Raw genomic sequence first — 25,378 nt, 5'->3', positions numbered from 1 at the left:
CTTCTCCGCTGTCCATCTGTATGCTCGGTGTGTTCCTCTCAGTTTTATAAAATCATGGATAAATAGCTTCTAACAGGGCGATACTGAAGGCATATTCAGTCACAATTGCCACAACAGCAAATTGTAGCAGTAATCAGACTAAAAGCTATGCTTCCTGCAGTGTGAGAAATACTTTTCATTTTTTGTTATTTTATTGAATCAAGAATCTGCACCTTGGAAATGTTTAAATTGTATGTTGCTGCTGAGCTCTGCGTGTGAAGAAAGTTTGCAACCTGAATATAGCCTGTGCTTTGAGTCCTTTTTCATTTCTTGTTTTTTTTTCTTCCTCTCTTCCACACCGAACAATAAAATATGCCCATCCCCTCTGTCTCTCCTGGATACTCTTACATATCTACAATAAATGTCACTTTCTCCATTGACTCCTTTTACCCCTACTCTTGACACTCTTTCTTAATAGCTGCATCTCATCCGTGTTGATGTTGATTTGCCGGCGGAAAAAAAAAGGTTAAGACAGTCAGCAAGGGGAAAGCTTTCACTCCCGTGCTGCCTCCCACAGGGGAGGACAGCTTTTGCCGCTGGACCAGCTGTGGGGCTCAAAGAGTCAGAGTGTCAAAAGACTGCATAGACACACAAACTCACACCTGCACAGACCCTATGTAGTAGAAATGTACAATGACACAATTATACACAAACAGAAACACAGACGTGGAAGCAGACAACCACAGAAACACACTTCTTGTTTATTCACACTATTTTTTTTCTCTCTTTCATTACAAACAATGTGGTGTCTCTTGAAACGGGCCAATCACAGATATATTAACAAGTGCACATCACAAGGTCATGTGTGCAAGGACAATGGCAAATCAAAATCAAACCTGTTATTTATTCATATTTGTGCAGCAAAAGGGTCAAGTGAAGAGGTACTATTAATGATTCTGCAGTAAAATAAACAACAATAAAAGAACAATAAAAATACAAATAAATGATGTGCTACATTATTGTGCTCGTTGTAGAGGGTTGAAGAATCAGTGAATTTGTCTTTTTGTTGTGGATTTAAACATATCCACGTTAGAAGACATAATCTAGTATTTATTCATTATTTATTATTACAAAATGAGTTCATGTTGAGCGTTAATCAGACTTGATCCTCAGGTGTTTATACAATGTGGAGGATCTAATTTTCACCACAATATTAACACCTGACATTGCATTGCTGTATCTGCCTAAACATCCAGCCTTTTTGTGTCTGTTGTCCCACCTTCGCAGTATATGCACAGAGCTTGTCACAAAAGAAACAAATGAGGGAAAGTGCGCTTCAAGGTCGAGGAAAATACCAACATGTGCATGTGTACAGTACACTTGGTACTAGCCTTTGCACCACCATCTCCTCGCTCACATTCTCTTGCTCTTCCTCTCAAAGACGCACAAACATATGGAGGCATGATGGCCTTGCTGATTTACTGAGGATGAGGAAACTTTTAGAAAAGCGGGAACTCTCTGAACTCATACAGAAAATAGACGCTCACACCTACAAGCACGAAGACACAATCAATCCATTTTGCGGTGCTATCAGCATATATGAGCAGTATCTGAGGGTGCGTGTACTCTGAGTGTGTGTGTGTGTGTGAGGGTGTGTGAGTGAGTGAGTGAGTGGGTGAGCATATGATCTTTGACATGAGGCACTGAAAAGAATCTCATAATGAAAAATTGCTCGCTAACTCATAAAGAGCAAAAAGGAGAATGGCAGAAACCTCCACATGCACACCCACACAGAGCGCACCCTCATCAAACACACACACACACACACACACACACACACAATATACACACACGCATTAGTGCAAAAAGCAGTCCTGATAGCTAGATGACAGGAGGAGAAAGGGAGATAGAGATGAAGAATCATGTTTAGAGAAATTGCCTCAGGCTGCGGATCAAGCAAACAGCCTCTGTTTTATGAGTGATGCTGTATGATGTACAGCAGTGCATCAGAGAGCTACTGTACACTTTAATTATTGAACAACATTTTTCATCCCAGCTGAATTAGATGTCATTGTTTCTGGTGGCGCAAAATAATGTACTCAATTTGACAAACACTCTACGAGTTACCCCTACTGCCAAACACACACGCACACACACACGCACACACACACACGCACACACACACACACACACACACACACACACACGCACGCACACACACACACACATATGTGCCGTCACACCTTAATTTGTTACCCTCCCCCCTGTTTTATGTCTCCATCCTTGATGACAGAAAGCGTAATTTTTAAAGAAATCACCTCACTTGACAGATATAATACAGGCCTACTTCAATTTGTAATTATTTTCTGGGATGGGAAGAAAAACACACACATACTTCAGCTTTCATCAGAGCCCGTGGCTGAATAATCTCGGCACCCGCTGATGAGAGGGTGGCAGAGGAATGAAAATATTCCGTCCACTGTGGACAGTTATTCAACACTGACGTCCATTATTCTGGTCTCGATTCGGCGGCGGCCCTACAATTTCTGCTTCCTGTCTTGAATAACACATCTTCACTTCCCATCGCCCCCACATCGACACGTCTAAGTGACAGTTGCCACGGTGATAAACAGCATTGTGGAAAAACAACAACCTGATGGGAAAAAAAAGGACAAGAACAGCTCAGTGCACTTCATTCATTCTCCTCTCTGTCTCTTCATCACCCCATCCAGCCTCATTATCTATATGTTAGATTTTTTGATCTTGCAATATCTTTCAATTTCTATCAGTTTCGGTCTCTCCACCTCTCCCGCCCACTCTTTCTATTTCTTGCCTCGATCTGTCTCTCTTTCTGTCTTTCTGCACAGATGTATGTGTGTGTCCAGGATGTTAATGGTAATGACCCAGGAATAGTGTGTTTTTCTCCATGTGCATGTTTCTATGTGTTTGTTAAGAGTTATTTTGATTATTTCTGTGATATGGCTGAAGCGGTCTAAAGGCTAATGAAGAGACTATGAGGTGGATCTCGTCATTAGAAGGGGACCACCTCTGTGTGTCAGTGTGTGTGTGTATGCTATAGATTGGCTTTGGTCCACGGGGGGTCCAATGATGACACTGGCTAAAACGTATCACACTACACCCACACATATACACACACTAACTAACCCAGTGAGCAAATGAGAAATGATGGGGGTGATGGATAAAAAAAGAACAGATTAGTGGTTGGAAAAAAAAATCAATCAATCAGTTAACCAGTGGTGAGATTGATGGAGTTGAGGATTTAATCTGAATTAGATTGCAGAGACAATGAGAAAAAGATAAGATGTGACGGGTATGCTGTTCTAAAGAAATGCTAAGAATAAAGGATTGAAGTAATTGCTCGCTTTTTTTTTCAGTGCTCTCTGTGCTGATAACTTCTTTTCTTTAACAACAGAAGACTTTTGGTTAGGTGCAGTTAAAACAAATTGAGGACACAACACTGACATATTACCTTTAAAGTTGATAAGTTTACCACACAGTTCCTTATTTACTAACCCAGCAGTCATGGAGCAACATTACCACTTATTTGGAGTTGTGTTTTCTGGCCACCTGGAGAATTTAAGCTTTTTAGCTCTGTTTTGGTCTCTACCAGCCTGAGGGAAATATCTGGCTCTTTAGCACTATGTTCACCGGCTAGTTGCAAACTGTGTCTGTCTGCTGTTTGGTACTGAGCAGGTAGTGTACAGGGAGTTTTTTGCTGAAAACACGTGCTGCAGCCAAAAACTATGCTATGAGAGTGGTGAGAGAGAAACAAAACACATTCACATTGTTTTCACATCGTCATTGGATAAATCTTTATGATGAAAAATGTGTATAATAGCAGCTTTAACTTTCTCTTAGCTCACAACACAGGTTTGAAATGTATCTTTCATATATCTTGACTGCAGATAGAAGACAACATTCAGTTGCATTTCACATTCACATTCAGTTTCCATTTCACATGGAAAGTCATCATAAAATATGTGAAACTTTAAAGAATGTCTTTTTCCTCTACAGTAGTAATGTAATAATACAATATAATGTGATATTTTATCGTCTATCACCCGTTATTTTTATTTTTTCCCCACTGCAATTAAGTAAAAAAGAAAACTGTGAATCTGAAGTACACTGCAGGGGTACATCACAACATGTGCTAGGCAGCAAAATAAACCTGGGACAACCTGGGTTTGGTGTGTTCAGACTGAGAAGACTAAGACAAACAGGGTAAAGAGGAAGAAAGTAAAGGCAGCCACATGGGAAAGGGCCATGTTGTTGAATCAAACCACTGAAATTAGACAGTGATAACACATTTTAGAGTGAATCTGCAGTCCACACTTCTCCGCATGGTAACAGTTTTATATTATTGCACATCCAGCCTCAGGCAGATTTGGCTCCAAGTTTTCACATAATTGTACCATAACTTGCCCGCAAACTGTGCTGCTCTGAGTAGAGCATAGTAATGAATTCTCTAGTTTGAGAAAAATAATGCGCTGATGCAATACTCATTTTATAAGTGTGGAGCTTCAGTCCCGACCTTGGGACAAACAAGTGAACCTTGAGTTTAAAAATTTTCATTAATGAATTGATGAGGCACAGTCAGTTTTCATTCTTTATCTACACCTTGAATATTTGGATTAGTTGTGAAAAAGGCAGAAAACCCTCCATCAGAAAACTTCTTTGAGAAGGGTCTCATCTCTAAATTCATGTTGTTACTATCCTTTGTAATCAGCAGGTAAATACTTTAGTAAAGCTGTCTGGTGATTTATGTTGAACTCAAGATATGCTGAAGGCTTCACTGTTCTTTTTCTCATAAGCTTGAGTTTACTTAACATCAAGATTTTTTTCTTTTTAGCATTTTCCTTTTTGTTTGACCAGAGCTACTCAGAAAAATGAAATCTGTCAAGAGCGGCTGCTTTTCCGCTTGATTTTATCAGAGACGTCCTCGATGACATGACACTGTGTATTCAGTGTCTATGTATCCCCTCTGCTCTCTCTCCTTCAACCTGAGTGATACTGTTTTCTGACTGATTAGAGGAGACACCAGCTGTGACTTTTACATATATGGTACCTGTTCTTTTTGAATATTTTAGCCCCATGCATATAAATGAAGCAGACAAAATATTATTATAATGAATAAGAGAGTCTGACCCACCAGGTAAATAGAATTGCCTTGCTTGGACTGTGTGTTTGCTGATTGCGATTACAGCCTGAATGCTCTGGACATCTGGGACCAATAAGTTCTCACTGTTTGGGAGTTTTAAAAATCCAATGATGACATGTTGCTTATTGCCTCATTTTACGATCAATTTTGATAAAACCCTTACATTCGTTTTTTTAATACTTTTTGTGAAATTGTAACAGAGATTCTGCAGTTGAAAAAAATCAGCTTAATGTATTGCATTATGGTGACACTGTTTCTAAACTGCCTAAAACCCTGTTTGGCATTTCTGTACTGCATTTTCTCATTATGTGGGACTGATTTATCGGTCCAGCTGTAGTTGTGCTATCAGGGTTTATGAGCTGATTCTGATAACCGAGAGTGAAGCCTACCTCCAGGTCTTATCTGCAAATTGTTTTATGTGTGCAAAGGCTAAAAGAGATGTAATACACTGTTTCCCATAAAGTTGGAACAATTCTGTTTTCAGACACATCAGTAATTACATTGGAAGAGATCGATCAATAATGTTTATCTATGAACCACCACACAGAACCTTACTCGTAACCTGTAAACCTATAGCTGTATATGTTGTTTTCATGTATGATATCCTACATACATTTGTTTTACTAAGCTTTTTTTGTGACCTCTGTTCTTCAGCCATCTCATCTTATTTTCCTGCTATTTTATTGCTTTCTTACTTATTTTGTTGTTTTGACACCAGCATCAAAACAAACTCCTTGTACATATGTACGCGATGAATAAACTCTAATTCTTAGTCTGAGCAACCTGCCTCTTATGATATCAGTTGTTCGTTTTTTTGACAGCTCACGGCAGACATGCATACTGAGTGCTTACAAATTGAGCCTTGGACTCAGAAAGAAAGAAAGAAAGAAATACTTTCAAATTATACTTCCACGCACACACTTGGCAAAGAGTCTAAATATCTACACAGGCAGTTTTCCCCAATAAAACCAATCCCCAGATATTCAAAATCTCAGCTGAAACATTATTCCATCACAACTTTTACTCCGCCAAACGCGCTGTGGTGTGTTCCAGCCCATTTCCACCTCTGACGACATTTGATAAAACAGCTGTTGCACCATTATGATTAAAATCGACCATTAAACTGTATGAAGCAAACAAAGCTGCGTATGCTGGTTCCAGACGAGTCTCGCATTGCCAATGACAAGTGAAAATAGCCTGGGCTCTCTAAATTTTCAGTGGCGGTAAAAACATTTTGCACCTGTCTCATGAGCTGTAAAAGCTTTTGTCATTAGTTGCTTGATGTTGTTTCTCATTGAAAACAGAAACCGGATGCGGAAGGAAGCAGAATACAATAGTCGTTGTGGGAGGCGATAATGCATCTAACATCATTTAGGCCTGAACTCGAAGCAGAAATGGTCACTGAAGCAGTTTACAGACTTTAGTGCTACTGTGAAACTCATCAGACAAACAGAAATCAAACAATGAGGAACACGTTCAAGCTACGAGAAGGCATTGACAAAAACTGACAGTGCATTCATTTTATCAGAGGGTTCAATGCACTTGGATGCACCCAAGATGAATGGCTGTGCTGGAGAAAAGCGGTTGTTTAAAAGATAAGTAAGAAAAGAAGAGTGGAGCAAGAGAAAATGATGGAGAGGAACAGATTTGGAGATTGATAGAAGACGAGAGAGAAAGATGCAGCAAGACAATAGAAAATAAAAGATGGGAGAAAGAGAGACGGAAACACTAAGGAGAAAGTGTTGTAATTTAGAAGAAGGATGGGAGGGAGGGGAAGAAACAAAAAAGTGAAGGGAAATGAGAAAAGATGGGGGGATATGCAGAGAAAGTTGAGTGGAAGACAGAGAACGAAGACGATTAAGAAAAGAGAGGGAGAGTGAGGCATAGCAGGCAAAGAACTGAGCTCGAACAGATGTAAGGGAGAAGACGGGAAAGAAAATTCGCAAAAACAAGAAAGAAAGTGAGACAGAGGGAGGAAAAGCGCAGAATCCGGGGTGACAGACAGAGAGACACTGAGAGGAAGTAAAGACAAGAAGAGGGGAGAGATGAGGGGAGGGATAGTGGTCCTGATAGATGAGTAATGTCAGGTTCATTTCCTGGGGAACAGAACAAGACAAAGCCCATTTAATAACTGTCACACACACATGCAGAAACACACAACACACACACACATACACTGGAAGTGTACTGGGCGTTAGGTGTATTGTCTTGATTAAAGATTTCAGAGCTACAGAGTGTGGTTAGAATAGATAACATGTCATCTCACTCTCATCTGATTTAATGGAGCAGGGCTGCTGTTTAGTATGCTGCCTTCTGTCTTACAGTGCGTGTGTGTGTGTCTATGTGCGTCTTTCCAAGTGTTTGTTTCTGTATCTTTATAGGTTTGCATGTGTGTGCATGTGTGTGTATGTGTCTGCCTACGATACTCAGACCAGGTGCCAGCAAATTTAAATGTATTTCATCCGAGTCAGAAATGTGATTTTCTCAGCATAGTAATAAGGGACCGTAACAAAATATCATAATAAAATGACGTAATGTGATCATGATTATTATATTACAGGACATTTCTGTTTGCTTTGTCTGTGCCTTCCATTTTTATTGTGATCTATGTACGCAGCTGCTGCCTGCCTGTCTTCCTGCCTATCTGTCTGTCTGCCCGCCTGTCTGTCTCTCTCTCTCTTCCGGTATATGTGTGCATTTTATGTAACTTGCAACTGTCCTTAAGCCTATTTCTCAAGGGAGCAATACAATTGGTGGTTTAATCAATGGCCACCTGTCTGCTATTGGCTAATCAATGCCAGGGTAAACATTAAGATTAGCTCTTTGGAAGAGGTGGATAATTGACTGTAAAGGCTTGACAGACGAGCAACGCATACTGTAAGTGCATGCTGGGAAAAGGACACAGAGACACACAGATGGTCACAGAGCAGCAGATGGGAGGAAGAGATGGACAGAAACAGACTGAGATGGAAGAAGTGAAAGAAGAGTCAGTGAGACAGGAAAGAATGGTTAATGAAAACAAACCACAGATCAGGGATGTAGCAATCATGGAAATGTTCACTGACCTTTGGTTTGGTTAATTGGCTCTTTAGTTAATTAACTTTACTTAACACTTTGGAGTAATACCCTCCTTCACACTTGGGAGACGGCTGCTGATTATAGGTGGAAGCACACATGGCAGCTATTGTTCACTGTAACAATCCTGCTCTATTTAAAGCAAAGAAGTGCTGCTTCTGCTTCCATGAATATAAGATACAGCACACAGCTTCCTGTGTACAATAGTGGGGGGGAGGCAACTCTACTACTGCTAATTTGCAACAGCAAGAAATACAACAGACATAATGTCAACATAATGGGGAAATGTTTTTAATTAACTGGTACTGAACGTACCAACAAAACGCCAATATATTTTATTTGTTTTCCTACAGTAGCCATTACCGCTGGATATCATATATATCCAGCGGTATATCTCTTGTTATAGTGGGGAAACTGTCCTGACAAAATGACAAATGACAAAATGTGACTTTACATAACATGATGTCAGAACAGTGGCATAAAAAAAAGAAAAAGGCAAAGGTCAACCACATGTGGAGAAATCAATCGTAGTAGAGAAAAATGCCAATTTCTCCGACAGTGCAATACAGCTGCAAGAAATGTCTCAAGTTTGCTGAGTAAGGGATGTGTCTCACGTCTTCAACTGGCATGCTGTCTTGCTGTTATTATCACAGTTTCACGACTGTTGTCAGTGCTCTCTGTTGACTTGTTAGTTGACTTAGGAATAAAGCTCAAGTTAAAACTGTAAAAAAAAAAAAAGAGTAGCTGAAAGGCATTCAGGGAAATGAAGGAAATCAGCAGAAGGATAATACAGTTTAAGTATTAAGATAAAGTGGTTGTGCCAGGAAAAGTTAATTGCAGCACTTCATCACACTAAATCCCTTGAATTCATTAGATATCACATACTGATGAAACACTATTAAACTGTGTGTAATTCCAAATTTTCCTTTAGCAAACAATCGGTAGTGTGATGTATTTGCTCTGTAGAATCATTTGACGCATATGGTTTAATAAAATCACAAGTGCAATCATTTCTTTATGAGGCATTTTGAATTGATTTAAATAAACGACTTGCATTCTTTACAATCCCATGTGAGTCTTGGTTTAATGTTTTGCAAGACCAGCAAAAATAATCTACAGAAACTGAAATGTTATTTTCTGGTGCAAGTTCAAAGTGAAGACACAGCAGCAGAAACACTTAAGGGGAATGAATTTTTGGCCCAGCACAGAAAAAAGTGGGTGTACAGAACAGTAAATACTGTATAAGATTTTGTGAACTGGAGACAGTTTGACTCATTCTCTGTTGTGCTGATCAACAAAGTAGAAAGTAGAGCAGTAGAATAGAAAAAAAAAAAACACTACTATCAATTGACATCCTGTTGACTCATTACACAGTTTTCTGGGTCGCTCCAAGTTTTTAACAGTTTGTTTTTTGTCACTGGGTGACGTCAAGTAAAAGCCAAAAGATGGCCCTAAAAGTAGCTAATTTCAGTCCAGTGTAATGGTGTTTTCTTTTTTCCAAAAAAAAAAAAGGAAACACGTGCAATTGTGAGTGTGTGTGTGTTTATATATAACGTTGCAAACAGAGAACAAAATTATTGTAATTGGATTTAACTGCACTGCACAACATTGTGACACGTGTTGGTGCAACAGAATCTACTGTGCCACAGTCCTGAGACATTTGATGACACAATCATGTTTCATAAATATGTTTGATGCAGGGTAATATACATACAAATTGATGACTAACCACAGGTAGTCACACTAAAAATGATGATTCTCACCCAGCAGCAAGGACACAGTATTTAGCTGGCTGCATCATAAAGTCAGTGGAGCAGGATAATCCGCCACTGTTCAGTTTCAAAGGCTCCATTGTTTCATCTCTCAGCGAGGAGAGTGTGTGTGTGCTTTTTGTTTTACCTGCTGACACGCTCTAAATTGAATTTTCATCTCGTCTCTTATCTGGTTTTTGCACTCACAGTCAGCAGACGTTACATGAACTTTAAACTCAATCTTCAACAAGCTTGGCAAATACTGTGATATTGATTTAAAATTGATTTTGTGGGGCAAAATTCCACATATTGACATTGCATTTTTAAATGTCTGTTAATACATTTGTATTCAGTCCTCTGCTCTGTTTCAGTAAAAGGAATGACAGTTCTACGAGGGCTGATTCTCTCGCCAGGAAGATGCTAAAGAATGGTTTTAATTAATTTTGAAAAACGGTCAGAGTTATGAATAACAGTAAAACCATCTCATCATCTTATTTAATTGGGCGAATAGCAGCAACTTTACTGTTGATGGGTCTCAGAGCATGATTATGTGGTGTCTCAATAAGTATTAAAAAAAAAAGGTAGAGGACTGGTAGGCTCAGCATCTTTAATATGCATGTCAAAAATATATTCCACATCTTGCTACTCGATTTACTGGCTTTTGAGACCATCATAAGACCATCATGCCTGATACTCTTGGTGATCTCAGTGCTGTTAATTTGTCTCATAAAATGTATAGCAGGTGAAATTAAAAGTGTTGATAACTGTTAGCCTGTAATCTCAGCTAGTCTGTTCTCTGAGACTGAAGAAGAGAATTTTGTTTTAGTTTCACAAATCAATTTCTTATGCTAATCTATCCTTTCAAAGGAAGCGTGGCACAGACACTGTGCATCTTTGCCTTTAAAGAAATAATTGCCAGTTATTATAGTTACAATTCCAATGATTATGTGTTTCTTGAATGCCTCTAAGCCTTATGATTGAAGATAAAGCACCAGAATATCTACACTGTAAAACATCATACAGGAATTAGCCAGCATGCACTGTTTGAAAGTTAAAACTTTCCAGAAAACCTTCTTTTAGTAGTTTAAAGAAAACATACATGATTGAAACTTGATGTTAAGAAAAACCATGGTTGTGTTGAATTTTTCACCAAAAGTTGAGTTGAATTAACACAATAATTTGTGAAGGCAGCAGGGGATTTTTTTTTTTTTTTTTTAAGTTGAACCAGCTCAAAATGTTTTACAGTGTACTTGTAGTTGGTGTGTTTTGATATACCTGTCAGACCATGCATGATTAGGCAAGGTGAAACATTATCTCCATTCTTGTTTAATTTGTTTATGGATGACTTGCCTGGGCAGTAAAATGACTGGCTCTGTGATCTTACAATTAATCATGTTTTGTTTGCCGGTGATTTGGTTGTATTTTCCCACTGCCGTGTTGGAGTTCAGCCATGGTTGTTAACCATAAGCTCAATATGGTGCCAACCTTAACATCAAAGTCCAAAATAATGATGTGTTACTAATTAGATATAATGAGGATAAAACTTTGTATTTTCTGCAGACCTGTCTGTGAGGAAATGCAGTGAGGTCAATAACCTCAATTATCATGATACATGGAATTTAATAGACTATAGAGATTTATTTGTTCAATCAGGGTATGCTTGTACAAAACTGTCACACTACTTACATCACAGTCAGGCCGTTCATGGTATGTTCCTTTATACTGCTCACCTGTGGTGCAGGTATAAAAAAAGCAGAGAGTTAAAGGAAATGTGGTAAAGCTTGTGTAGAAGTTTGTCTATTTTGAGAGAGAATAACTGAAAGAGATAATGATGATTTAATAATGATTTTTTTTTTTGCTCATATCTCATATAGTTTTTAATCTTTCTCCTTTATGTGCTTTAGGTCTGGAAATAACGTGTGGTGAGTATGTTCCTTTGTTAGCAGCCCATAAGTCCTCTTACTGGGTTTAATTCTGTCATTTATTTTTCATTTGATATCACAGCCCTCAGGAAGCATTTAGTTAAATTAAATTGTGGATGTAAAATGGCATGAGTGGAGAAAAAAAAATCCTTCTTCTGTGTTACTCTACAGGGTCAAACAGGATTAGCCAAGGCTGGAACACATTAGCTAGGTTTTATGCCATTCAGTCTCCCCCACCACAGTGCCTGTGATTATTTTTACATGTTGTCAACAGAATGGGTCTGTCAGTTTGGCTCTGGTTTTATTCAAATTTTAATAAACACTAATGCTGTACCTGTAATATTGATTAAATGAGTTTGAGTGCGAAGAGCTGGAAGGTCCAACTCTGATAAAAATGCAGGTCACATGTGGCCTCACATGAAAGAAAGGACACAAAGTGAAGAGACGGACAGAGCGTCACCATCACTCTGACATTTTGGCTGCGTTCAAGCAGCGCTGAATGACACAGTAGACACACACTGTTCTACACGCCTGTCGAGTCGTTCAGCAGTTACATACTTCGACGTGGATAACGGCCTAGCCCCTGAAACACGACATGGCAAGACTCTCCAGAGGACAGACCGTAATTATGAGAAGTTCAAGAGTATCTAGTTGTCAAGGAAAAGTGTGTGTGTGGTATGTCTGCACATTAAAAAGAGGCAGAGTGAAAAACCACAGTAAGCTAAAGCATAGACAGTGTGAGAGAGAAAGACAATAAAAGGAAGTGAAGAAAAGATGTGAAGGAGGGGATCAAATGAGACAGATTAATATGGAGATGCCACTGCTTAACATTTTTCTTGGTCAATGAGCTGCCAAGTTGCATCATGGGAGAGTAGACAGCAGAGACATGAAAAATTTCAGTGTCTGTCAGGATCAAGTATGTTCATATCTTAATCAGGGCCAACTGCTGGTCCACAGCCGGTTGACAAAATAACATTAATGCAGAAAAAGGATCTTTTTGAAGTTAATAAATCATCTTTGCTTTCATCAGTTGCTCTTGGCTAGTTTCTACTAGGGGCTTATATTTCTCTTTGCTAATACAGTTTGTGTTCGCTGTTATAATTTTTCAGATTGCTGCTCTCATCAGATCATTGTCCTGACTGGCACACTTACATTTTGGGCCCAGATGATTTGGCCATGCAGAGGTGTGTGTTAGCTGACTCCTGTTGCTTTGAAAACCCACATATCAAAGAGCTGAATGCAAGGCTGATTGCAATTCATGGTAAACCCCCCGTAGTTTTTTAAATTGTAATTTCCATACTTTTAAAGTACTTTTACTCAGTTTATTTTGTTTGCTCCCTGTGGGTAAGTCATCATAACTGAAGTCCTTTGTGCTTTCTATACTCTACATTTTTTTATTTAAGTAAAAACTTTTCCAAAAGCTTTTTTTTTCCTCAGACAAAAACTGTTCAGGGTTTTTGCGAGGGTTTGTGACTGATTCTAGCAGGAATGCAATTTAAATCGATTTTCAAAAACGAACCAAAAGAAAAGCTTTGAGAGATCAAACTTTACAATAACACAGCTGCAGCTTCAATTTGTGGACCCAGAGTATGTGTCTGATAAACAAGCTACGCGAATATGGGATTTACATTCTGCCTTAAAAGGGGTGATGCAGTAATTGCAGTGAATAATTAGTACAGGCTCCATGCAACAACCAAATTTATGATATTTTTTGGGCAAGGGAGGGGAGGGGGCGAGAGAGGGGAGAGTAACATATGACTAAGGTTCCTGGCCAGAATTAAATGAGGGACATTGCAGCTATGTGATATGCCCCCAAAACCTCAATTTCATTGTTATATTACAAAGGTTTTCTTGCATGAATAATAGACAAATGAACACATTTATATTCATATAAATATTAATGACGTTCTTTGCATTAAGTATTTATAGTTAACTGTGGGAATTAACAAGACAGCATCAAATTCAAGTGCGCGCATACAAACTTTTTTTTTAAATCTGCACACAGTTTCTTAGATGAGAAAGCTGGACTTCAGTGGTTGGACAGTTTTGCGTGCAGAATACAGCTCAGTTTTTACATTGACTGTCCACTGAGATATAGAAGCTCATATTTCCCTTTCAGTTAACTGTCAGTTCTTCCACAGGGATATCTAAAAGCCACTCACATGTCTTGATGTATCCTTCTTGATACAGCTGAGCTTTTAGAGTAAAAGGTACGTAAGCCTGAGGGAGGCTGACCTCTGTGCCTATGGAAAATTGAAGTGTAAATTTGAGTGTATGAATGTGTAGGGATGTGTGTGTGTGTGTGTGTGTGTAAATGGAAGGAGATCGATCTCCATTATTGGTGCAAACTGGATCAATAAGAAAGCCAGTCAACCGATATCTAAAAAGGCAAATATAAAGCGTTAAAAACCTATACACATGCAAATAGGTGCACATGCTTGTCACACACATGCACCTAAACACACTAATACCCTCACACTGACACACACACAGACCTCTGTTTGAGTGGCAAGTGACTGAAATGTCTGTCCAATGAGAAAACTGGAGCATGTCAGAAATACATGAGGGTCAATACTGCGGAGTGGCACAGTGCAAGAGTACACTGTGTAGGTGAATCTACCCACACAAGCACACACACGTTGCTTGCACAGGCAGACACAAACCAGGTGTGAGAGAATCAGAGAGAAAGGGACACGCCCCTCTCTTTTAGTTCAATCCCTCGGGGAAATCACACACTGACACCTCTTCCCTCGCTGTTCTTTCACCCACTTCCTCGGCTCTTTTCTTTCTTCTCTGTCTTTTATTCTCCCCCTCTATTCAAGTCTCCATTCAGTAATGCTCTATTACCACAATGGAAGGACCGCAAATTGAATGGGACAGAAAAAGAATGGCACTAAAACACACAAACAACCCCCAAAAAACACAGTGAGACATTAAGAGGGAAATGAAGAGTGAATGGAAAAGTGCACCTTTTTCATCAGGGTTGCTTGGAAGTACATTTATCTTTTTTGCTGCCTTCTTTATATTGCTTTTCAGAATCTATCTATCTATATATCTATCTATCTATCTATCTATCCTCCCCTTATGTTGCTGTGTATTACTCATGCTCCCTCCCTCTACTGCCTCTGCACTCACGTCCTTATCTAACTCGGCCTCACTGGCAGTGAGCTACTGCAGCAATGCCAGATGAAGAGAAACCATCTACTCTTTTAGTAAAAGGAGCGTGGGTAGGCCACCCACCTTAAGTTTTAGATAGATTTTATACATTGGCTTAGAAAACAGCGAAGAAATGTTCCAACTTTTTTTTATGCCAAGTAAAAAAAAAAAAAAAAAAGAAAGAAAGAAAAGGTTGCATCTCTGTAGCATAGGCAGTGGGAATGACTCAGAGAAGGTGAGATATATGTTTATATATGTACTGTGGTCCTGTGTCTATAATTGCTCCTTGTTTGCAACCTGATGAACTCCATTTACTTTTATATGTAGTTAGAGTAAATATCATTTTTCTGAACTACGTAATGTCCTTCTCATTCTCACAATATAAAAGAGGATCTGTGGTGTGCATGCTTATTATGTTACTATTAATCAAATAATGATGGTTCATAAATGTTCAGTGTCTCAACTGAAATCTCTATAGGGTTCCCTAATGATAGGCCTCATTACTGGCAATTTATTTGTATTTTTCTCCCCACTTTCCTAACTCTTCTACTAACTCTTCTCTTTTTTGTAACAGTACCCACTGAAAGAGCAACTAACTTTACAGTAACTGTTACTGAAAGGATTGGTGTCCTTTTTCAGCAGGAAACATAATGTATGTGAGGAGGTAAAATGTTCACTTTTAAGGATGAGGCCCATATTTTTTCACATTGGGAAAAGAGCATTAGCAAACAAGGGACTGACAAAGCCTACGTCTATAGGTTTATGCATAGACATACCATGGTATTTGTCACATTGGACTTAATTGTAAGCTCAATTCAAATTGACCACAACTGATCTTCGACCGTAAGACTAGCTAATAACTAATAAGCTACAAGCCTGCTTAGAAAAACCATTCATTTTGGATGTGGGATCACTTTAAGAAATAGTTGCAGGAGAAGAACTTCTCTAAACTCGCTCTGCCTACTTGAGGTGAATGATGACTCATCAGGTGTTTTTTTCTTCTGTTTAGCTGGAAGCCGTGAATGTGCCTTCCAGCCCAATGAAACCACCTCATGAGTTCCCTTTTTTCATTGTTATTCTGCCAAGGCCATGGATGAATTAGCTTGTGACAGACATCATTTAATGTAAAGTAGGCTGTACAATACATGAAAAGATAATTTCTCCTTCAGTTTGACATAACAATAAAACTTTCAGCACTTTACTGGTCAAACACAAACACTTGTCTTCATTGATCTTTGCTTGCACTTTTCAAAGCAGAAAACAACAAAAACAAACTTCTGAAAATTCAAATTCCTCCTAAGGTACTGAAGATTTTTGAAATACAGCATGCGGCTGCATAATCATACTTCACTGCGTATCTCTGTTGTCTAGTTATGATAGATGTTTTATGAAGCTTGAGTTTCGAGAAATGGCAAGTCACGTCATGTACGTGTAGCAAAATCTGTGAGCTAGTGAGATGCGGTCAGGATTATTTGTCTTTTGCAACAAATCCAAGCATCTGCACAGCATGAGCTGCACATCAGCATTAAAAAAATAACATATAATAGCTGATGTTTCTACATGTTGTATAATGGTTACTCTGGTTTAGTCTGCATTTGTACAGCATTATTTTGCACTGAAGAAATCACAGTTCTGCTCCTACTGTTTTACTACTGTATTTACAGCTAGCACAGGAGCAACACTGGTGTTTAGCGCCAAAGAAAACCATAGTTTCTCTAGAAAGCAAAACCTCTGGAGTGGTCACATGATCCAACAGACACAACTGACCATTTTCACTGGTTCAAAACCAGTGCTCACTTAGAAAAAAAGAAGAAATGGTTTATTCATCAGGAGCAATTTTAGGTTCTGGTTTTAGGTTGTCTTGCCCAAGGTCTCTTCAACATGTGGGCAGGAGGAGCCAGGTTGCGAACCACTACTGTATTGTATCGTATTACAGTAATAACCAAGTACACTGAAGCAAACAAGCAAGAAGCTGACTGACAAAAATAACCCACTGCCAGCACCGCATGCTGCCTCAATGCATATCTGCAGTGTCTGTGAGCTCCTGTGCTTTCTTGCCTTGTTTTTAATTATATTAACTCAACCAGCTGACTGTGAATGTGTCATGATTATTGGCTATCTGTCTGAATGAATGGAGAGCACTCAAATGCCTACTCGTACTCTTTGGAGTTTAGCAAGTCAGCAGGAGGCTTGCACACCAGCAAATATACAACCGTAGTGTATATTTACCTGGAGATAAGTGAACGTGGGATAGTGGACTGTGCACGCAAACACACACACACACACACACACACACACACACACACACACACACACAGGAGGAGAGAGAAAGAGCTTGCTCAATACCCTGCAGGGATCCACTTGAGATAAAATTCAGCAGCACTGAATAATACAGTCCATTTATCAAAGGAAAAACACTAAATCTGACACACACAGACACGTATATGTATTCAGCACTCTCAGAGGGTTGTTGTGAAGTGAAGGTGCCCTTGTGTCGGTGGTCATTTATCAGAATACGCGATTCAAAGTCATGTGGCAGGCGAAGCCCAGTGGTCTCTGCTCGTGTAAATTTCCTCTAACTTCTTGCTTTGAACCCTACCGCAACAGCACATTATGCCACACCGCTGTGCCCCTATAATGTACAACACCCTCTCTCCTGAGTTTGGATTTGCATCATTCAGCCACGGAGAGCCATGCAACAGGAGAAAGGCCACCACAGCAGGACAGAGGCTCAAATAAACAAAAGAACTATAATTTAGCCCAATATGACGTGAAGTTCGATGCGGGCACAAAGCATTTGTGTTTTTCATCATTAGAAAGGTTCCAAACAACCATCTCTAAACAAAGGAAAAACAGAGGCAGTCTGGAAAATCAAGAAAGTCAATTGTCAATTGTTTTGTTATGGAAATCAGAAGCAGCAGAAAAGACCTTCAGTATTCTTCAATTGCAACAAACTAAATAACATTTTTTATCATTAAATTATTGCTTAAAACTGTAATAACTTTGGTCATCAAATTTAAATGTCTCCACTCATGCCAAATGAATTTTTTGGCCTGTAACCCCTCTTACAAGAAAGGGGTCTTGTCATGTTTTCAGATGTCTATGGGTCATTTTTTACTTTGTGATATCACTACTTATCTACTTATCACTACTTAAATCACCAAACCGAAGAGTCTCTTACACTGTACACTACAGGACAGGAAAATTACAAATGAATACATCCTAACCAGGATGATAGCAGGTAAACGCTCATGGGCTGAGCCAGACTAAGGTCTTGATCTTTCCACATTAAAAAAAAAACCTGACTGTTATAGAAAGCAATGTCGTCTTGTTTTACAGTGTCATGTGCTGTGAAGTTCACTAAGATGCAAAACCTGTATGCTCTACTAATCTAGAACAGATCTAGAAAACGTAAGCTGCATATGAGGGCTGATATCTTCTGACTTTTTTAGTACTTTATCCAGCAGATGATTATTGATGCATCATGTTTGCTGTTGGATGCCTGCCCTGTTTGTCTCCTCTGTCAGAGCCCTAGAATCGGCACTAGTTTGCTGCATAGAGGAGGGTTTTCTTTTGTCATGCGTAGCACAGGTGGGTGGTATTTTAATGACTGGTCTGTGCTCAGCATGATCAAATGGAGGACCAAATGAGCGATCCCTGAATTTAAAACAGAAACGTACACAAGAGATAGGTGTGAGCACTGTCTGAGATTTAGGAAATAGTGTTTATGGGTATTTACATACTTGTGATCATGACCAACCAGACTGAATCCATCTATGTGAATTAATCAAATGCACAGACACATGCAAAGAAACATAAACCAGTTATTTGTTCAGCATAATGTTTGCTGAACATATGGTACATTCAATATGCTAATGGTGCAATAAACTGTATATGTCTGGACATAATATTGTAGGTTCCCAGATCAAATAGAGAAAATGACACATGGCTAGTTCACATACATCACCCAACTAGAGCTGTGCTCTGGATCAGCTGATGCACCCACCAGGTTTGCCTACAGCCATCACCAACGGGGTGATCGATTTATGCTGTCAAGTACAGCATCAGAGAGTGGTGCAGCCACTGCTCAGGCATGTCACGCCTTGCCTGTTATCATCGAGTCCCTCGACATTTGTAATAAAAGAGCAGTGTTGGGAATTGTGGAACGTTATGGATCCCACTTCCAATAGTTTAATTCAAGCCACCAATGATCAGTGCAATAAAACCCGAGAGGAGGAGTGCACCCTCCTCTTTTGTTGCCTGTAAATGATGTTATTCAAAGCATGGTATCTTGTCTTCTTTTCCGTCACTCTCCTTTGTTATATATGCCCAGAGCTGTGTATTTATGTTGCCTTGAGTTTAAGGACTCTGTACTTACATCATTATAATAACAGGTTTATGGTTTCAAGTGTGATTGAGGTGAAATTTGGAGCATGCATGTGACATGCTGTGCTGTCACCTGTATGAACGTCCCTTTTTTTGAGAGTCGTCTTATACAACAGTTACCTGGTGATGTGAAATGATTTACAATCTATTTTCCCTGCAGTGGCTCCTCCACCACTTCACAAACAATATAGTAGCAGACTACCTACATAGGTCACCAGTCCTCTGCTACCATTGGAGAAGATTTGTTTCAATCTTAAGCATTGATTGCTTGCCTAAAATGAGCTCCTCTGCTGTGAGAGCTTGAAGAAAAGCGCTGACTATCAAGCTCTGTATACGCTGCTTACCCCTGCACATCAGGCCGCTGTTACTCACATTAAGGATGAACGCAGGGCAGACGAGAGGAAATACACACCGAAAAAACAAAGCTGAACTGATCGCGTCAGACCTCGAGGGCAAGAAAAGCACTGTCTCCCTTCAAACTGAAAATGTGGGATATGGGCGGGAGCTCCACAGGTTTATGTTTTTTCATGAACTGATCCCTCACTGTTATTGCTTTTAAGCAGCTTTAAATCAAGCTTCGCCTTGAGCCAAAAGAATCTATTTACATTCATTTTTAATTACTAAATTCTCACTCAGTGTGCGAGTTGACTGGCAGAGTGTAAAACGGGTTAAAATAAATGGGTAAGAAAATACATTTTTGACTCTTCAAAAGAACAGTCTGTCAGGAGCTACATCAATAGCTCGGATGTCCTGTTGTTTTTCCCTTCAGCAAGACTGTGAACACCTACCTGCTCACATATTCTATATCAGACTACATAACGGGATGAAAGGTAAGCATGCACAGCTTGTATACAACATCAAGAAAAAAGAAGTAGAGAAACACTATGAGAACAAGAAACAACATTAATTGCCTTAAGTGTTCTGACTGTATGCAGACCAACAAGTGAAACAGTATTCTGGCATCATACCGTAATATCATATCTTTGTAGTCAGACCGGAATAACAGTTCCAACACAAGAACAGGTATGAACACGTCAGTGTGTGTGCATACAACTAATGCAGCAGTCATCACAATGTACCACTTGTTTTAATTCCCATGAGAAAATTCTCTTTTCATTTTCCTCCAGCAGTGAGGTCAGAGCACAGAGTCTCCCTTCTGTCCCAAAACTGAAAATTATGAAACTACAAAGTGCAAACTTTAGTAGGCTAAACCTTCACCGTCCAACAGCAGCGCTTTCATGTCATTAAGGTCAACCTATCTGGGGCACTACTGTATGGAGTTCCTGGACACACATGCCAAACACTAAACACACACACACATACTTGTGGGTACCTTGCACTTGTGTTTGTTAAGTTCCATACTCAGCCCCAAATTTTCCATTGCTTTTAACACATCATCTTTTCTAAATGAAATAAAATGTAGAGACATCTGTGCAACTAAATAACAACGTGACGAGGATTGCAAATGCAGATAATTGTCCTGAAGCCGGGGGGAATTGAGGGGATCAGGACAGGCGAACAAACACACACCTGTCCACAAGTGTTGCTTGCCACTTGTTGAGTCTCACACTATCTGTACAGACACACATAATGCAGCAAGCATGAATGCTAAACAGCTATGAAACCTAAACATAAACTTGCACAGACACCGAGTTGATGAAATATATACATCAGAACCACACTAACTCTTATTTTAGACTTTCTTTTTTTTTTTTTTTGTAGAACTCGCTCCCTCACAAACACACAAGAACATAAGCACCAGCTCCAATTCAATGACAAATTAATCCTCACATCTGTTCTGCTGGAGACTGAGAAGGGATTAACCTGCTGCTTTTACTGCCTCATTGGCTCACACGCATCCACAAATGAACACATACACACACATTTTTACTCATATACTGTACAAACGAATGCACAGAAGTGCAGAACCACGACAGCATACACCTAAAGATAGAATTAATGACATTAATGGACACTGAAATGCTTCCATTCATGGATATCTTCCATCAAATCAGAGTCATAGCGTCACTAAAAGAGAAACAAAACTGTCAAAACTCTCTGGTCAGAAAAATTAATTTAAAAAAAACAACTGTCCCTCTAAACGCACATCAGAGACAAATGCAATGCAGAGGTGATTACAATTCAGGCAGCTCCTGCAGGAGGCGCTGCACATGCCGCATGTTCACCAGCAGTTAAATCACAGACACACACTTACAGTACTGGTGACGCCTCAGCGACGGGCCACTGGCAATAAACCATTCACAAACACACATGGATGTGAGGAATGCTGCAGGACAAGCAGGACAAGACTTTCAGTGACATAAACTGACAGAGGAAATGCGTATGTTGGCTGACTCAGACATGCATTAGATACAACAACAGATACACACTCACAAACGTGGAGACACACACATGCAAACAAACAGGACTCTCTAAATAAAGGTTGAATAAATAAAACAAGTACGCCATTGCAATTACTCACAACCCACAAAAGACTATAATTATGGGAGAACACGTCTGAAAATTTAAAGTGATGGAGTTAAGTTGATAAATAAAGATACACACACATGCACAAAGAGTAACATGAGTATATACATATCAGAGTATATACTGTAATATATATGTATGAAGATGTGTATCTTTTTCCATGTATGAATAGCCAGATGTGTGTGTGTGTGTGTGTGTGTGGAGGGGGGGGGGTGGTTGTGTGTCATCAGTGTGTATGTGCACACGTGCGTGCATCTCTGTGAGTGTGTATCTGTCTAGGTAATTGGATCTGAGCAGAACATGTCGACACTGGCAGCCAATCAAATATTTTTTTTCTGCTTTGCTGCCAACAGCATTAAATCCCTCTGCAATATAAAGCACATATGCAAACGCACGCATAAACACACTCTTGTACTCACACTGCGCACAAACACACACAAAAGCAGCTTCTTGATGGCACGTGTGAGGATACAAGACAGCAGCAATCTTAAATTTTAGATATCGCCTTATGTGACACAGAGCACACAAAAACACACACAAACAAAAACAAAAAACAAAATGAGGCTCACCACTCTGGGGACCACACGAACAAATTGCATCAAGTCAACTGAAAAATTTTGTAGCCTAAAAGCCACACACACACACACACACACACACACATACACAAAGAAGCATATAACAGACGGTTGTGCACAAGCACTCATCTGCCATTCAAACAAAAATGTCACTGTCTTTAATTTCCTCCCTTTCATGTTTATGGCTGTTTTATGTTTTATCTTTCCGTCTTTTATCTGAGTCCTCGCACACACACACACACACACACACACAAACACACACAGAGGCTGTATGCACACACACATACACACTCAGAGAACCCCGAGGCGAGTCATAATAAGTATCTCACTGACTCAGTCAATGGAGAAACATAGAAAGCTGCAGCAACAGGAGCTGAAACTTACCTCCTCCAGACAAAAGTTCATTGGTTCCAAAAACAAGTAAGGTGGGGGAATTGTAAGAGGCAGAGAGGAGGACAGACGCGCGTGTGTGCGTAGGAACTAATACAAGAATACAGGAGGCTTTAAAAGGAAAATTTTGAGACTGAAGGGAAAACCAGGAGAGTAGATTATATTGAGGTGGATGTATCAAAGTCTACCTGTGGTTGGACAAAAGAGGATGATAGAAAAAAAAGCTGAAAGGAAAAAGGAAGAGAGAAGAGGGCGTGAAGCATATAGCATCCTGTTTTTCAGCCAGCATGGACAAGAGAAGAGAAGAGAAGAGAAGAGAAGAGAAAAGAAGAGAAGAGAAGAGAAGAGAAGAGAAGAGAAGAGAAGAGAAGAGAAGAGAAGAGAAGAGAAGAGAATCCTACCTGGAGTTGTTCGGACAACGTGGTGGACTGTCTGGTGGTCAGAGCTGGAGCTGAACTCTCCTCAGGACGCAGAAACACTTGCTGACCGCGTCTGCAGGCATCAAAAACAACAGTCAGGACCTGTGTGTGAGTTTGTTTGTATGTTTGAGTTGTCCACTGTGCACACATGGAGTCAGCTGTTACAGTCTGTGTGAAAAGCTGCAGGAAAAAGACACACACGGGCATGCGCACGTGCACACGCACACACACACACACACACACACAACAACTTATCTTTTTCCTGAACTGAGGACTGCAGGAATTCAAAAGGTGTGTGTGAGGGAATGTAGGGGAAAAGGTGAGCGTGTTTCCCTCTGTGTGTGTGTGTGTGTGTGTTTCCCTGTGTGAGTGTGGGTGTGTGAAGTCCTTACAGGTCCTTCCCTTTCTTCTTCTCGAGCGCAGTCATGTCATCTCCACCTGTCGTACGCAGAGAGAGCGCTGGAGTCACACACACATTCACACACACAGCGATGCACTGATGCACACACTCGCGCCGGCAGGCTGAGACACACACTGGCGCGCTAACACCACGAGCTGCAACACATAGAGCTGAGAGTGAACTCAGTCCCTCCTCCTCTCTCCTCCCACCTCTCTCTCTCTCTCTCTCTCTCTCTCTCTCTCTCTCTCTCTCTCTCTCTCTCCCTCTCTCTCTCCGCTCCTCCTCTGGGTCTTACTGCCTCTCTCAACCCTCCCCATGTTTCACTTTCCCGTTATCAAGAGGATACATATGCACATAAAAAAAACTACACTACAGGTGCAGTACAGGGTGGACTTTGACAACATGGGAGGCAGTGGAAGCATGAAACCAGATGAGTAGAGCTCCTCACTTTTGTATTTTACTGATTTTCACCAAAAAAAGACACTTTTTTTGTTTGTCCTCAGCACAAAAAAAGACACCAATCACTGGCCATTTGTTCAGGCGCCTTTAACTGATGTTTATGACTTGAAAAGCAAATTCTTTGGGTTGTGCAAATTATGACTGTTGTCTGTGAGACGCAAAGGTGAGAAAACCTTTGTGTTGTGTTTTTGCTATATTGGTGCAAAACTGCTACATGTGTACAATGCGTCTGACACTGGGCTTTTGCGTCTCATCAGCAGCCCATCAGTAGCTGCATTCTACCAACCACCGACGTTGCCGTGTCTGCAGACAGCTGCTCACATCTGATCTCTTATAACCAGGAAACTGGGTTTCTTTTAACCATGATTATAATCTAACCCTAACGATTGTCATCCCTAGACCCATTTACTAGCTACCCTGGAGGATTCAGTCATATCACATAATCTTCACTGGTAGATGAAGTTTATCTATTATTGTCAGGGAATTGTAGATGTTCAAATTTCTTTTTCTTTTTTTTGGCAAATCAAAGGCTAGAGGAAAACTAATTTAACCTCTACAACCAGCCTAACAGAAACACACTTACACACAATGCATGTTTATAATGCATCAAAGACTTAAAAGATTTATTTCCACTGCTGCGGCTCTATACATTTAATAAGCTGGCAGATTTATCATAACAGCCCCAATCTGCTGCAGGAAGCATGCCGTGTGCCTCTGACAGCTGACTCTCTGAGGTGACATTGCTAGTGACGGGACATTTAGCATGAAGCCGTAGGTTGCATAGGACTGTCCAATATAGTCCATCAATGTGACAGCACACCTCAGAGCCATTTACTAAAAACAAGCTTGCCAGCAACTATGCAAACTTACACAATGTCATGTCATATCACACAGAGAATATAATTTGTAAACAGCAGCATCAAGTCAACACCGCTCCAATTATTGTGTTATTAATTTTTTTTTTAAATGCACTGTGGCTTCGGCCGCTTCGGTTCAAATGCTGAAAATTGGTCTGACTGGGAGAAGATACTGTTAATTGTTTGGAAAAACAATCACAACCAAGCGCTGTTGTGACGTGTTCGCTGGAGGCTGAAATTGCTTGAAATAAATGATGGATCTTTGAAAATTTAAGCACTCATACAAAATCACGTTTGATCAGGGTCTTAATTAAGCATGTTTAAATATTATAACACATTTTTT

The 25,378-nt window shown here is 39.9% G+C and overlaps 1 protein-coding gene across 3 annotated transcripts in view; it reads right to left on the bottom strand.

Annotated features, from left to right (window-relative positions):
• Nucleotides 1–25,378, bottom strand: part of LOC121187038 (cGMP-dependent 3',5'-cyclic phosphodiesterase) — a 139,768-nt gene that overhangs the window by 73,195 nt on the left and 41,195 nt on the right. The window contains exons 1-2 of one of the 3 annotated variants that reach the window (XM_041046088.1): nt 23,712–23,837; nt 23,302–23,392 (exon numbers count right to left, since the gene is read on the bottom strand). In XM_041046088.1, coding sequence (XP_040902022.1) covers nt 23,302–23,392; nt 23,712–23,746 — 126 coding nt within the window. In that variant the 5' untranslated portion in view covers nt 23,747–23,837. Of the gene's footprint in view, nt 1–23,301; nt 23,393–23,711; nt 23,838–25,378 lie in introns of those variants that run through there. The other 2 variants (XM_041046087.1, XM_041046090.1) reach the window with 2 other exon arrangements.

The sequence above is a fragment of the Toxotes jaculatrix genome, chromosome 9 (genome assembly GCF_017976425.1).
Source record: "Toxotes jaculatrix isolate fToxJac2 chromosome 9, fToxJac2.pri, whole genome shotgun sequence".
Classification (NCBI taxonomy): Eukaryota; Metazoa; Chordata; class Actinopteri; family Toxotidae; genus Toxotes; species Toxotes jaculatrix.
Note: the sequence above shows the minus strand (reverse complement) of the source record. Positions and strands in the feature narration are given on the sequence as shown.